Here is a 16066-nt window from a genome sequence, read left to right as displayed (position 1 = left end):
AAGGTTATTGACCTCAAAAATACCAGAGTTCATCCAACACTGAGCAGAAAAACCTGCTCATCCTGCAGCAGGATCTGCTCTGAGATGCTGCATCTGGGAGAAACTCAGCAAACAGAAATAATCATTAGCTTTTGTTTAGTGTATCTGTTTTATTTTTATCTCTGTCCTCTTCACATTATGCCGAGTTATAATGGAGTTTTATTCGAGGTAATCACGATAAAACCATCTTGCATATCAACAATAGATATGAAAACACACCCCTGTCCTGGTTTGGCAGGAATCTGCAGGACTTTCTAACAGCGTCTGATTCTTCCTGTAAATCAGCTGATTTACTGTAACTCAGCAGCTCTCCACATGTTTTACATGAAAACAGCAGAAACACGGCAGCTGCTTCACAGGCTCCTGGTAGCCTTTCTTTTAAATGTGCAAACCCTGAACTGATGCATGAATCAGTAAATATAAAGATTATGTTAAAGTGTGAACCAAGAAATACTTTAGACATGAGAGCCACAGAGGAGAAACACAGGACAGAACAACATGTCTGTCAGGTTATAGATTTTTAATTTGTGATTCTTCCTGTAACTTATTGTATTGTGACTAATTTCTTATATTATTCATCTCAGTCTCAGATTCTCTTCAGTTTTTATTTCTCCCATTTTACTGTTTCTATAAAACTGATGTGTTGCTTTCCTTCAGTAAGAGCTTCAGAGTTTGACTCGTCCTCTCTCTCTTTATGATGTCCAGCTATTTGGGAAGAGAAAACTGATTTTTAATCATTCACATTTCTCCATCAGCCATTGTGGGTGTTAAACACCAAACTAATTTATAAGTAAGTAATTTACAGAGCTCAATCTATGGCTCTGATCATCCAAACACCATGTTCTGTACATAGACAGAACATGTCTGACATCATCTTCCAGCAGGTGTTGAGGACAATCTGTCAGCTGATTGGTTAGAACAACAGTTGCTCTGGTATATTATGGACTGAACATAGTTCTGCTCTCCTGACTCTGATTAGACTGACCCTAGTAACACATAACTACTGAAATCTGATTGGATGAAAGTTTGCTGTTCCACACAGGCAGGTATGGGAAGCAGCGCAGTCGAGAGAAATGTTGCAAAAAACCAGTAGATTATTGAAAGTAAATTAAAAACATTTACTTGAACCAACATGAGAATGTAGGTTGTAAATATGTTATTGGTTCTGATTGTATTTAGTTGTGTGAAGAAAGTCTTGCAGGCCCTGAGAGCCAAAAACTGCTGGGAGACGAATTCAGTCTGGGATCCATAATGATTGATTTTGTTCTTTTGATTTTGAACAATTGAAGTTTTGCTTTCTGGAGGAACCAGTCTGTGGAAAAAAATGGTTATTATGGTCAATAAATTCTCCTTTGTTTACTTTGTTTTCAACAGTTTCTGTGCATCTTATGCAAACCCACTAACCTCTTTAAATATTTATTTTATCCCTTTTTTTGTAAATTATCTGAATCTTAGTCTAAAGTAAAGTTCTTAAGGAGATGCTGGTTTGGCTTCTGGTTAACCTGATAAACTAAGTTATTCAACTCTGAGTTTATCCTGCAGCAGCTTCATTTATACTCTGACAGCAACATTTTCAACAGGAAACCAGAATCTGTGCTGCAGTAAATCTCTGAGTTTACTGTGCAAAGAAAAGCTGCAGATTAAAATGTTTCTCTGAAATTGAATCTGTTCAGTAATCAGTCTAAATAATCTGAATTCACATCAGTGGTTTTCAAGAGAACTTTCAAGTCAAGTTTACACTTTTGAAAAACAAAGAATCTTTATAACATCATGTCTGCTGTTATATAAAGTGATTAAAATCAAATAAATGCAAATTATGAATCAATAACTCATCTTATACACAAACAATACAGCAGTTAGTTATTTAAATAATTATTTGAGTTGATAAAAACGGGAAATAACAGAACCTGAACCTGGACCACAGATTCAGGATCCTAACCTGCAGTAACATTTCAGTCAAAAACATGGGAACAATAATTTTTCTTTCAATGAAACAAAAGAGAGGAGATATTGGAGCATTTAGGCTCGATCACATATTTGAGTTTTATAATCCCTGAGGAGTTTTGTCTTCACTAGTTATTGTTCAGAGATGTTGAAAGACGTCTGGAGCTGAAAGCTGTTGGTCCGTCCAACCTGGAGCTTTTTCTGCCCCAAACGACTTATTTTATCTTTAATATTCTGCTAACAGCTTAAGATGTGGGGTGAACATTTCATGCCTGTTTCATCTGCAGTCCAGGCGTACTGCCGCTCCAGGTAACACCTGTCAAACTTCTGTCCAACAGAACTGCAGCCCAGACAGGCGTCCAGGTGGACGGTGGCTCTGAACCTGGACTGGAGCAGAACCAGAGACAGGGCCAAGGTGACCACAGAGAACGGGACACTGTCTGATTCTTTTCCTGGGAGGATGAAGGGAATGACGATCCGGTTTCTCCCAACAGGACCGTGTTGTTTGGTGAGAGACTCAAAGTTCTTCCAAACACCATCATCTGGTCGTAGAGGACTAACTGAGATGTTTGGGATCATCTGGTCTCCTGCCTGCCTCATTGAGTTCCAGCGGTCCGGTAGTTTCACAGGTCGATGTTTTTCATCAGGAACTGTACATCCATCCTCCTTGGAGCAGAAAAAGACTCTGTGCTGAGGCTTCAGTTTTCCTGTGGCGATGGCGTACGTTAGCTGTGCGCCGTAAGAGTCACAGTTCCAGGGAGCGTAGAGAACCACGTCCCTGATGGAGGCCAGAGGCAGCAGGCAGCTGGCTGGGATCATGAAGTCTCTGATTGATCCATGAGCCACTAAGGTGATGTCCACAGTGTCACTGTGGTCCTTCTTCTCCTCCTCATCTATGTGTTTTTTGAAGAAGTTGAAAAGATCCACCAGCTTTGGGATGGTGTTTTTATTCAGCAACTTCAGGGCCTTTCGATTGGCGCAATTCTCCTCTGCAAGCTTCATCAGCCTGTTCTTCTCGTCTCTGTGGACAAACGTCAAGAACAGGTATTTGTTGTGATCACAGTATTCACAGAACATGTTCAGACCACAGCTAACCATGTGATGAAGGGAGAAAACCAGGCTGCAGAGAGAAGCAGACCCTCAGACTGTGGCAGGCAAATTCATGCAATATCTGGAGAAATAGTTGCTTAGAGCCTCCAAATTATCAAAGCTTGTTTAGTAAGTTTTGGGCTCTGACTTCCTGACAACCGTTGCTTCGGTCTTCTAGTTCTCATAGTCTTGGGCTGGTCTGGGAGGTTCAGACTGACTCTTAGTGGCTTCCAGAGGTTCTCTTGCCCCCCTGACTGAGGTGGCTACTCTGGATGGACACCCCCTGGTGTCGTCGGGAAGCTTTGAGGGATCCAAGGTGTGAGACAGATGCATGTGGATCTTACATGCACAAGGGGAGAGTCTGGAAGAGACCCACCTTGCTTTGCTCAGTCCTTCCCTAATTAAGAAGCTTTTATCTTTTTCCTAAAACATGATTCAGGTGGGATTTTGTTCTAAACTGAATGAGATCCACAGATTTTAGCTCAATCTGCTACATCCCTCTGTGAGCTGGATGACATGGAGGGGTCCTGTGGGATAGTTAAAGTAAAGCTTCAGTTAGTCTTACCTGCTGTTGAATGAAGAGCTGTGCTTCATCGGATCAGGTAAGACCTGAAGCTCTGAGATCTTATCGCTGATCACCTGGTGACGTACCTGTTTGTTTCTATATTGAAACTGTGAAAGAGAAACCAAATGGAAGTCCCTGGGAAATCCCAAGACAAGGGGAAGGTTTCTCAGTCTAACGTTGGATTACAGTAAACATTATATAACCTGAGAATAAAAGCCAGGACTTTCTGCAGCCGTCACTATTTTACTTAAAATAAAAACACAGCAAACCAGTTAAATTACCTGCTGGGTGTTATGATGTAGTTTTAACTTTATGCTTCAGACTGAGGGAGGATCAAGGAAATCAGATTAAAATCATCCTACATAGAACAATTGTTATCAAATCCATCAAATTCCTGCAGACCTTTGTCATAATAGCAGATTATTTCTGTAAATCAGTTGATTTATTGTCACTGAGCTGCGCTTCACATAATTAATGTGTAGAAATAACAAACTGGAGTCAAAATAAAAAATGCTGCTGCACTGCCATGAACAAATTTCTGCTGATGTGTTTTAAGTCAATGTTTAACTATGACCAAGCAGCAGAGAAAACAACCTAAAATCGCCTTTTAAAGGAGATAAAAATATTTTTAAAAAGACTCAAAGTAACAATTTATCCATCCATCCATCCATCCTTCTTTCCTCCCTCACGTCCTCCCTCTGTTCATCCGGGGTCGGGTCGCGGGGGCAGCAGCTTCAGAAGGGAGGCCCAGACTTCCCTCTCCTTAGCCACTTCTTCCAGCTCCTCCAGGAATCCCAAGGCGTTCCCAGGCCAGCCGAGAGACATAGTCCCTCCAGCGTGTCCTGGGTCTTCCCCGAGGCCTCCTCCCAGTGGGACGTGACCGGAACTCCTCACCAGGGAGGCGTCCAGGAGGCATCCTTACCAGATGCCCGAGTCACCTCAACTGGCTCCTCTCGACGTGGAGGAGCAGCGGCTCTACTCTGAGTCATGCTCTTCTAACCAGTCTTCCTGCCTGTGAAACACCTGCAGATGGTCCTGTTTTATCCACCTTTGTTAAACTGAAGTGAGTCACTGTTGCGTAAACACATGTAACATCTTTATGATTATATTTCATTTTATTGGGTAGAATAACGTGTTAAGATAATTATTACTCAGTCTAATGTATTTTGATGACAAGACCCAACACAGCAGAATATTACACAGTAGAAATGCTGGAGAGACAAAGTTTATTAAATAATACCACAGAAGAATAAGAAATAGAGGGGAAGAACTGAAACTTAGTCACATTTCCTAAACATGCAGTAGTTGTTGCAATATTAAAAATAATAAAGAAGCTTGTTGTTAACCAGATCCCTGTGACCCCAAGCCGAGTGTCTCCCCATTCCCTCTGCATCCCAACACATGAGTGCTAATCTAAATTAGCTGCCTTACAGTCCTGGACTGTTTATAAAATGTCTCTGTAAAGGGAGAAACCACACAAAGTGTCTGCAAGATGCAAGATTTCTCATTTATTGACAGGAATTACAGCATATAAATAGTGGCACAAAGTCTCTCCCTTTCCCAAATGTGTGATTGGTTTATAATCTATTAGCAAATCACAAACAATTGTCTAATAAGATTCAACACAGCATCACATGAGAGTCTGTTGACTTTCTGACATTAGAGATTGGGCTGATGAAAACGGCTTTCTGCAGCATTTCTGCAGCTGTGATGCGTGAAAATGTTGCTTTATTGGCTTCAATAAACCAACATGTGAAGCCACTAAACCAACATTTTTAATGCTCCACTTGTCTCGGTATATATAGTGTGATATGAGAACATTTGATATAATTTTAATACAGACTAATAACTATAAAACCCAGAGATCTGGTACCTGAGGGAGGAGTTTCATGTAGATATTATAATTTCATTACATGTAGATTGACAGATCATATTTTTAACTAAATAAATTGCTAATAAAACATCTTCATAATCTTATCTCTATGCTACACTGAAGATGTTATCAGAACATTCCATTCTAGTCCCATCAATAGCGTAGGAGTACTGCTTCTCCAGATATTCTCTGTCAAACTTCTGTCCAATAGAATGGTCAGTCAGACAGGCATTTAGGTGGACGGTGGCTCTGAACCTGGACTGGAGCAGAACCAGAGACAGGGCCAAGGTGACCACAGAAAACGGGACACTGTCTGATTCTTTTCCTGGGAGAATGAAGGGAATGACGATCCGGTTTCTCCCAACAGGACCATGTTGTTTGGTGAGAGACTCAAAGTTCTTCCAAACACCATCATCTGGTCGTAGAGGACTAACTGAGATGTTTGGGATCATCTGGTCTCCTGCCTGCCTCATTGAGTTCCAGCGGTTTGGTAGTTTCACGGGTCGATGTTTTTCATCAGGAACTGGACATCCATCCTTCTTGTAGCAGTAGAAAACTCTGTGTTGAGGCTTCAGTCGTCCTGTGGCGATGGCATACGCTAAACCACTGGTGACACAGTTCCAGGGAGCGTAAAGAACCACGTCCCTGATGGAGGCCAGAGGCAGCAGGCAGCTGGCTGGGATCATGAAATCTCCGATTGATCCATGAGCCATGAAGGTGATGTCCACAGTGTCACTGTGGTTCTTCTTCTCCTCCTCATCTATGTGTTTCTTAAAGAAGTTGAACATCTCCACCAGTTTGGTGAAGGAGTTTTCTCTCAGCCACTTCAAAACGACTGGATTCAAACAATTTCTCTCTGCGAGCCTCATCAATCGGCTCTTTTCTTCTGAGCTCTTTGTTCTTTGTGAAAATTGAACACCTCTGTAGATGTTCCGCCTGTAGAAAGAAAATGATGAACATTTAGTCAGAATATGTGTCTGTTGCCTCCTTACTGTCACTATAAAGCAGCAGATATATTCCTATCTTTGCCAGATCATAATACAGTGGACTGATTCTTCCCTCAGTCTGTAAAAACAATAGTTATCATAACAATTTGAACAAATCTATATTCTCCCACTAGCTCAGATTATGATAAGTAATACCATTAGCTACCATAACTGTACAGATGGTCTGCAGCTCGGCGATGTCACCATCCAATCACTGAACAAACAGAACAGATAAATGTGCCACAACTTTCTCCAGATGACCAGAAACAAAACTAAAGTTATTTGGACCTAAAGATGAACGATCTATAGAGCTTCAGTTATTACAGCTGGAAACTAGAGATCAGGATGAACTTTGACCTGAACCTTTAAATCAAGGCTAAAATCCCACCTGTCTAGAGACACCTTGTTTAATAATAACTGGAACATTGATTAATTCAGGCCTTCATTCCTACATTTGATGATTTTGATGATGATATTTGACAACATATCTGGTTACTGTGTTGTTTTTAACAAAGTTAAACTTCCTTGTTGCTGAAATGTTCTGCAAATAGATTTGACTTCTTCATTTTAATGCATTGACCAAAACAAATACATGAAACTAATATTATTACTCATAAGAGCATTCTGCAGCAGAATTAGATGCTACTCAGTAATTTCTCATTAAACATTTGCCATCAGGAAACTCACAGCATCAGACTCTGTCTTTCCAGCCGTAGAGAAACCAGTCTGTGGAGTAGGTCACTTTTCAGGTCACTCATGGTTGGTGGATCAACAGGAACTAAAAATTAAACTATTAACCTGCAGAAGAAACAAAATCATTTCACAATAAGAAAATACTGAAGTTCTGTTTTTTTTAGTTTTGACCTAAATTCCCACATTTCTGTCAGCTGTAAGAATTTCTACTCAGTAACAGAAACTATCTATGACTGAACAACTTTGTCTCTAGTATAAGAACCAGATTCTGTTAGTTCAGAATAAATTACTACTAATATTTCACAGTAATACTGTTAATTTATTAGAGCAAAGTTTGTCCTACCTGTTGCAGGTGAAACTGATGCAAACATCTAACTGGTGAAGAACCAGCAGCCTTATTTTTAAACCTTGAATCATTACATCATGGGCGACACGCCTCTAAGACAAACAATAAGTAAAAGAAAATCTTCAGAGCCAAAATCCCCAACCAAACTGCACCTTTATTTCACCAGGAAAATCCCTCTGAGATTAAAGATCTATTTTCCAAGATAAGTCTGGCCAAAACTGGCAGAATCACACAGAAGTTATAAAGGCTTTAAAGTTTATTGACCATAATAAAAACCAGAGTCCAACCAAAACTGAGCAGAAAAATCTACTTATCATGCAGCAGGATCTGCTGTGTGAAGCAGCCATGGAGTAAAATCTGGTAGAAACTCAGAAAATAGAAATAAACATGTGATCTGAAACATGAATCCAGAATTTCTTTAACAGCAGATTGGGTTTAGTGCATCCGATGTTTCTCTTTGTCTTCTCACGTCACACTGAGTTATTTATTCACTGAAACCAGATTAGAATCACCACACAGACAAACAGGTGAAATGAAAACACCTCTGAACTGGTTTGGCTCAGGAATCTCTGCCAATCAGCTGATTCTTCCTGTAAATCGCCTGAGTTACATGAAACCAGCTGATTTACTATAAGTCCACAGCTCTTCTTGTGTTTTACATGAATTTAAATCCTGCAGTTGCTTCACATGTACCTGGTTGGCTCTACTTTAAAGGTGCAAACCCTGAACTGATGCATGAATCAGAGTAAATATTCAGTTTCTGTAAAGACTGAAGAAACGTCTGAACATTTAGAAGGAAAATACCAAGAAATACTGAAGACTTGTGAGCTGTAGATTCAATTCAGTTCATTTTATTTGTGTAGCACCAATTCATAACACATAGTGTCTTAATACATTTTACAAAAAAAATTATACATACATACAATTTGATCCTAATTATCAAAAAGTACAGAAAAAAACAAGAATGACAGAGTATCATTTCAGTGAAGAGAAACAATAAGGAATAAATCATTGTCACTAATAAAAACTGCATTTCTGCATATAGAAGTGATGTCTGCATAATCAAAACAACCGTAAACAAATAAAGCCAAACATATAAATATAACCAATCATCTGCAGCTTATGCAGTTTGTTGCCTGTTGCTGTAAATTAAATGACTTAATGCAAATCAGCTGAATTTTCTGATTATTTGATGTCCTGAATTTGAGTTTTGAATCTGTTTTGATTGGATTCAGTTAAACTGTTATTTGCTTTAATGTAAATGTGACTGATGCTGATTGTATTCATTATGACTAAATAAATAAAATAAGCTGAAGGTAAATTTCCTTTGCAGTCTAAGACCACTAGATGGCAGTGCAGTTTATAGAAGCTGAACAGAAAGTGGAATAATATGAATCTGATGAATATTTTCTATTATTGATAAAATAAAACCCGTTGAGATGGACCCAAAGCTTTAGACCAATACATCTACTTCATAAAACCAGAGATGTTCTGGTTTTATTGATATTTTCTCAGGACCCATTTTGTCTCAGAGTTCAACCGAACATGGCTTTGAAAGATTTGGCCAGCCTCTCATGTACTGTTTCTGCACTGCTTTCTTTTCTTCTGAAGAACTTTATCACTGAAGATATTATAGATTGGAACGTGGAGGCCAACATCTTCTCAGCTGAGGTCATTCCTGTGAAGTCGATGGTGCAGGCGTACTGCTGCTTCAGAGCTTCTTCATCCAGATTCATTCTTCTAGATAGTTTCCCCAGACAGACGGTGAGGTGGAGCGTGGCCTGAAACCTGGAGAACATGAGCACCAGCGACAGAGCCAAGGTGACCACAGGGAGAGGGATATCATCATCATCATCATCTTGTTCTGGGAGGATCAATGGGATGAGGATGTGGTTTCTTCCAGGGTTGCCATGTCTGCTTTCTAGCATTTCAAATTTCTCCCAGACTCCATCCTTAGGTGTTTTCAAAGGAGACACGATGATGTTGGGAATCTTTTGATTTCCAGCTTTCTTCATGGAGTTCCACCCATCAGGGAGACGTTTGGGCCGATGCCCGTTATCTGGAACCTTGCAGCCACGACCAGGTGAGCAGTAAAACTGTCTGTGGACAGGTTGAATCTTCCCTGTGGCGATGCCGTACGCTGCGGTAGCTTCAAGGTTGCAGTTCCAGGGCGAGTACAGGACAACGTCGGAGACGGTGGGCAGAGGCAGCAGGCAGCTGGCTGGCATCATGGAGTCAGTGATCGCTCCATGAGCCACAAAGCTGATGTCAACTTCGTTGCTGTGGTTCTTCTCCTCTTCCTCATCTAGCTTTTCCTTCAGGAACTGGAACATGTCCACCAGCTTGGAGAAGATCTTAGACTCTGTGTTTTCCCTGAGCCACTTCCTAATGGATTCATCTTTGCAGGTATCCTGTGCAAACGTCAGCAGAGTTTGACAGTCGTCACTGCTCTTGCTTTTGGTTTCAATGGAGCGTTTAACCTTAGCCAACCTACGGAAGATCGATCTGGAAGAGAAAACGCCAATCAGAACACAGTTAAAGGTTATGAATGTGACCTTTTTAACAACAGATTGTGGTAACTGTATTTCTTGTCAGATCTGATCAAAACGTTTTACACATTGGATGATTACATGTTGATATTGAGTCAAAAGCAAAGTGTGGGAATCATGTCTAGTTAACAGGACAAGATTTTTATGTCATTTTCCCCCTTGATTTTCCTTTTCTGACAATCTTAGTGATTCCCCGATTATCGGGATGACTCTTAAGTATCATCCCTCTTATTAAGAGATATTCCTGCTGTGTTTCATCCAACCCTTGTGTCTAAATGGCCGTTTTGGTCTAATTTTGAATTTACCCTTATATTTTCACCATAAAAACTATTTTCATTTCCTTGTTTGGTATCATTATTTTTAGCACAACCTAAGCTTCATGGTTTTACAGTGTTTGTTTCATTTTGACAAAATGCATTATACCACTGGATGAAAAAAACACAACAACAAAATCTAAGTAAAAAAAAAAATCATGATATTTGTACTAGGCACCAGCAACCCTCCCGACCCCACTGAGGGACAAGGGTGAAAGAAAATGGATGGATGGATATTTGTACTATAACATTCAAAAAAAAATATTGATTGAATCGTTTTTACAGCCTAAAATGAAACTTTCTTTTGTACATTTTAAGAATTTGTGTACAAACATAGCCAAAAACTAATTAGTATACATATTTTTACAGCACATTGCGGGCAATTTCCCAGGCGTCTTTTTTTTTTCATAATTTCCACGTGGTTTGCATTGAAGTCCGCCCGGTTACGAGTCACACAAAATGGCCGACAATGCTTTCTGATTGGTTGCTTCAGACATGTGGTACGTTTGAGGACATCGGGAAAATAGACTTCATGTTGCATTCATTCACTTTTTGATCATGAAACATAACTTATTGCAGTACATATTTGGACCACAAGGGTGCGCAAACACGATCGAACATATTTCTGGTTTTATCTGAAAGTAAATATAAAACAAAATCAACATAAAAACACTACTTTTAAAGTTAGAAGTCTCTAATGTCCGACAAAATTGAGCTAAACACTTCTCACGTGGCCTTTTTTTTTTTTTTTTTTTTTGAGTGGCTGAGGAGTTTTTGCCAGCTCCAGAGCGGGCGTCGACTTATAAGGGAGTGTTTCTCAAACTGTGGGCTCCTGGCGCCCCCTGTGGTCCAAAAGGTACTGCATGTAAACAACCGATTATTTTACGTGACATGAGCTCAGATTGTAATTCATGCTGTTAGTTTACCAAAGGATTGTGTTTAAAAATAATAATAATGGATGAAAGTGGCTTAAGACCTGGTCCCTCAATATACTGGTGGGAAGGAAACATGACTTGTTCGCATGAAGATGTTTACTGGCATGAATATGTTGTGTTTTTGCAGGAGCAATTTCAAGTGAGGAGGTCAATGTGAGTTTGTTACATGGGTTAAGTGGTCTTCAGTCTGAAACGGTTTGAGAAACACTGATGGAGTTATCTGTAAAAGTTCAGATTATGATCATCCAACAAATTAGTTTATTTCCATTATTTTAGTTTAGTGAGATGTTTCATCATTCAGACTTACTGAATGTTTTTCAGGTCGGTTTCCATCTGGTCAGAAGCGATCCGTATGTCCACAGCGTTCTTCCTCAGACTCTGACTGGCTTCAGTCTTACAGTTATTCACATCGATACAGTTGATCACCAGCTCAGGAACTGAAAATGCCAACCCAACCACTCCTGCTCCAACCTGGGAAAGGCAAAAACAAGCAAAGGAAATTAAAAAAGAGTTGATCAAAGGTCCTGCCATGTGGAAGCAGAGGCAGCTTTACTGGTCAAGATTTTGGCACAAACAGGGTCACATAAGTCACAGCCAAATAATATCCGGTAACTAAAAAATATATATTAGCATAATCTTTATTAACATCATAGTACTGAGCAGAAATGTCCAAGTTTTTTTCTCTCAAATTTATGAGTTCAAGTTCAAAATGTATGCTTTTTCCAGCAATTCTTTTGACTAGAAGTCAGTTTCTTGGAAGTTTTTTCTAAAACGTTTCAGAGTTTTTTGGTGGAACTTCTTTCTTTTTTCTGTCTTCAATGGCCTTACGCCGTCACACCACATCTGGATATTTCATATATTTAGTGAGCAGTCTGAGCTACTCACTAGAGATGTACCGATCAGGTTTTTTCCTGCCGATTCCGATCACCCATGAAGGCCGATCACCGATACCGATCACATTATTTTTATTATTTTTATCATAAACACTACCGATTACATTATGTGGAAAAAGGAACCATGAATTCACCTTAATTTAGACAAAAACTTATTTTTGATAACTTTTTCCAAGAAAAAAACAAAACAGGCATTGTGCAAATTGTCCTGCTATCAATGATACTATCTTTAACAGACTGAAAACATATGGAGGCTCTGAAGAGGCTAAATAATGCAAAGAGCCAAAATAAAACCTCTCAACATTGCCAAAAATATTCAAGTATAAAACTTAACATTCAAAGGAAAATACAGGATCCATTACAATAAACAATCCAGAGTTACTGAATGAAAACTTCCTGTTAGCATGGCGGCTAGCTGATTACTGCTAGTTCTGAGTGGCTGTTTCTGACTGAGCGGAGTAATTATGCAGAGCAGGGAGGAGATCGATTACTTTTTCAGAGATTTTCTGTCTCATGTTAGGACAGCGAAAGTTTTAATACATATGTAAAATGTATTCCTTTAGGTTAGATGCTGCAGCTTTAAGCAGAGGTTCGGTGTGAGAGTCACTACCAGGTGGAGCAGAAGCGGCGCTCCGTCTGTGAAATATTACTACCTGTAGCGTAGCAGCGGTTCAACAGCGAGAGCAGAACCAGCGTCTTACATCGCAGCTCCAAGACTTAAATAAGTTTGCGGGTTATTTGTTTAGCTTTCTGACCGTCATGCTAATCCGGGTGAGTGTTTGTAGCTGTGCGCTGCTTTACCTGCTATCTGATCCTCCATATGTATTTTTTACTGCAGTGAACCTCGATGTAGCCAAACTCCGTCAAATATGACATTGTTTTTATGTCGTATTAGTTTCGTCGTGTTGATGCATTTTGACCTGCTTCAATTTTCCGCCACAGCACGCAAACGTCCCCATTCACTCAGTGCGTTATAGTTCCACATCGCTTAGGATTTGTTGCTGCGCGTTTGTGCAGTGAAGGAAAGAGGAGACCAGCTGCACAGGCAGGCTGAGAAATGAGATGCAGGTGATCGGTATGTGTGATCGGCAATAAGAGACCGTGATCGACGATAACCGATCAAACACTTTTGCACGGAAATCGGTCGATTATGATCGGTGACCGATCGATCAGCACACCTCTACTACTCACCTGTCCGACTGCTTTGCCTGCAGCTTTTGCTCCCATGGACGCTGCCAGCTCTGGAAGTCCTTTTGACACCAAACTCTTCCCAGACTTTCTTGCTGCGATCATCGCAAACTTGGAAGCTAAAGAAATCCCAAGAAGAGCAAAATCTGCCTCCTTATCACTGATCAGTGTTTTGGAGAAACCAGACATCATGCTCTGCAGACTCATCCTGGTGTTCAGCATCAGTCCCTCTCGTTTGGCCATGGCCCTCATGATCCTTTCTACAACGTAATCTTCTGGAGAAAGTTTCTCAAAGGACGAAGCCTCTTTTTCCCTCCGCTCTCCTTCCTCCTTCAACGTTCCCATCAGTTTCTCAATCCCCTTTTCGAGATTCTCAATCTTCTCACCGATCTGTTTGGCTTCCTTCATGTTTAGGCTCGCCACAGTGATGTCCACAACGTCTGAGGTCAGGTTAGTGCCCAGACCGAGGCCGGAGGCCACGGCTCCAGCCGTGAACAGGAACGGGATCGCAGCTCCTCCAGTGACGAGGGCTGATATACCAGAAACTGTCATGGCTGCCGCTCCTCCTACAGACACTGAGCTGCCTACAACTTTGCTGATGTTGCAACCTTTCTTGGTTTCCTCCAGCTCAGTGGCCAGTTTGTCAAACTTCTCTGCACCTTCTTTCTGCAGCTTCACCCACTTGAAGATTTTATCTATCAGCATGTCGGCTTCATCCATGGTGGGATCCATGTGATTTTCCTGAAAAAAGGTTCAAGTTTAGTCACTAATTACATTAAAGCAACATCTGACTGCTGAACTCTCACCTTTTCCAAGCAAAAATTAGAAGCAGAGAGCGACTTGAAGGAGCTGAAGTTCAGATCTCCTCTATTCCTGAGTGATTCAGAAATACGTAGAACATTTTGATTTTACCAAACTGACTGAATAAATAACTAATGTTGCATTGAGGACATTATAGAAAGAAAAGAAAAATAAGTTAATTTCTGCCAAAAAAAAAACTGAAACATTTTTGGATTACTCTCAGAAATTTTCTAGAAAAAAGTGGAAATTTTCCACTTTTCAAACTCAGAAATTTCCAGGTTTCTTCCAGAACATTTCTGAGATTAATCTCAAAATTTCTATTTTTCAATTTTTTTACTTTTTGAACTCAGAAATTTTGTTTAACATTCAGAAAATTTCTCAGATTAATTTAAAAAAAATACTCATATTTGTCATGCAAATTTTTGGACTTTTCGAGGTGCTCAGAATTTTTATTTTTTTTGAAAAATTCAGAAATTAATCCCAAAATTTTTAAAAAAAATTTCATGCTAATTTTTGACTTTTTGAGCTCAGTAATGTTCTTGTTTTTTTCTTTAAAACATTGCTGAGATTTTTCTTGAAAGTTCTGAGTTTTTGTTTTCTCATTTCTTTTCTATCCACATTGTCCTAAGACATTGTTGTAAATAACATATAAATGCATGTAAAATGAAGATTCCAGTGTCTCACCTGTTCTGTTGAAATGTGAAAAGACTCCTGTCAAAGCTCAGCTTTTTATTGAAAGGAAGTTTATTGCCTGTTTCTCTGTTCTGATTGGCTGATTTAAAGACAGTCATTCAGAAAGTGAAAGTGTTTCTTATCCTGCTGACCCAAACTGATAAACTTTTGAGCTGACCTCAAACAACCTTTAACATCAGATCAGAACCAGGAGTCAGTCATAGTTCATGCAGGAAATTGAAAACTACTGTAAACGTCTTGATTTGTGAACTCAGACAGATTTTTGTCCTGATCTTCAGCTACCCTGGAAAAAGTTTGTAACAAAGACAAAGTTGAGGAAGAGGCGGTTTAGTCTGAAATCTTGATCCACCCATTAATCCTTAAGAAATAACAAACTGCATTTGTTCCCTGACATCTTCAGGTTTCACCACACAAGATGTGATCAAAGTTATGTGGATTTCACTTAAAATAATTTTTAAAAATCCTGCACAAAGGGAGATTTCTCTTGCAAAAAAGAAAGTAAACTCAACGAAAGCAGCAATTAAACTTCCCGTCTTATCAGCTATAAAGTATATCTTGGTTTTCTATGAAGCAACAGATTTATTGTCGGGCTGATGATGAAATAACTGGACCAGTTCCATTTATAAAAATAAACCTGTTCAGATTGTTCATAACATCCTGCTTTAAGTTTAACTCCAGTTGTTTCAGTACAGAGACCATCATTATCAGTCAGTTTCCTGGCTTTTTGGTTCAGTAAATATGGGAGGCTGTTTGTGACGTTACATTCACAAATTAAACTACAAATCAACACCACAAAAATTGTTTTGTTAACCTGTCACATAAGACAACATAGGACATAATTTTTCTATGTTAATGTCATTCATACATCTATAAATGTTGCCATTTTAAATAAAAAATTTAATTAACAAGCTAAACATTTAGTTTACAAATTAAATATTTAGCTAAACATTTAGTTAGCAAGCTAAATATTTAGTTTGAAGCCAAGTGTTGAGTTAGCAAGCTCAATATTTAGCTTGCTAACTACTAAATGTTTAACTGAGGTAAATATTTAATTTATAAGCTAAATAATTATCTTAATATTTAACTTAATAACAAAATAGCAAGCTAAATGTTATCCAAGTCAATATTGAGCTTTTTTAATTAAGTAGCAAGCCAATA

At 39.3% G+C, this 16066-nt stretch overlaps 1 protein-coding gene across 1 annotated transcript; it reads right to left on the bottom strand.

Moving 5' to 3' along the window:
• Positions 1 to 8261: 8261 nt before the first annotated feature.
• On the bottom strand, positions 8262 to 15876 carry LOC103469008 (uncharacterized). Its single transcript, XM_081610307.1, has 3 exons — positions 13418 to 15876; positions 11641 to 11804; positions 8262 to 10040 (listed from the first exon to the last, which is right to left on the bottom strand). Exons 1-3 carry the CDS (start codon positions 14144 to 14146, stop codon positions 9071 to 9073), a joined length of 1863 nt encoding a protein of 620 aa, XP_081466433.1. The 5' UTR covers positions 14147 to 15876; the 3' UTR covers positions 8262 to 9070.
• Positions 15877 to 16066: the final 190 nt, after the last annotated feature.

This window comes from Poecilia reticulata, chromosome 8 (assembly GCF_904066995.2).
Source record: "Poecilia reticulata chromosome 8, P_reticulata-male-v2, whole genome shotgun sequence".
Taxonomy (NCBI): Eukaryota; Metazoa; Chordata; class Actinopteri; order Cyprinodontiformes; family Poeciliidae; genus Poecilia; species Poecilia reticulata.
The sequence above is the reverse complement of the archived record's forward strand: the minus strand, read 5'-3'. Positions and strand labels throughout refer to the sequence as shown.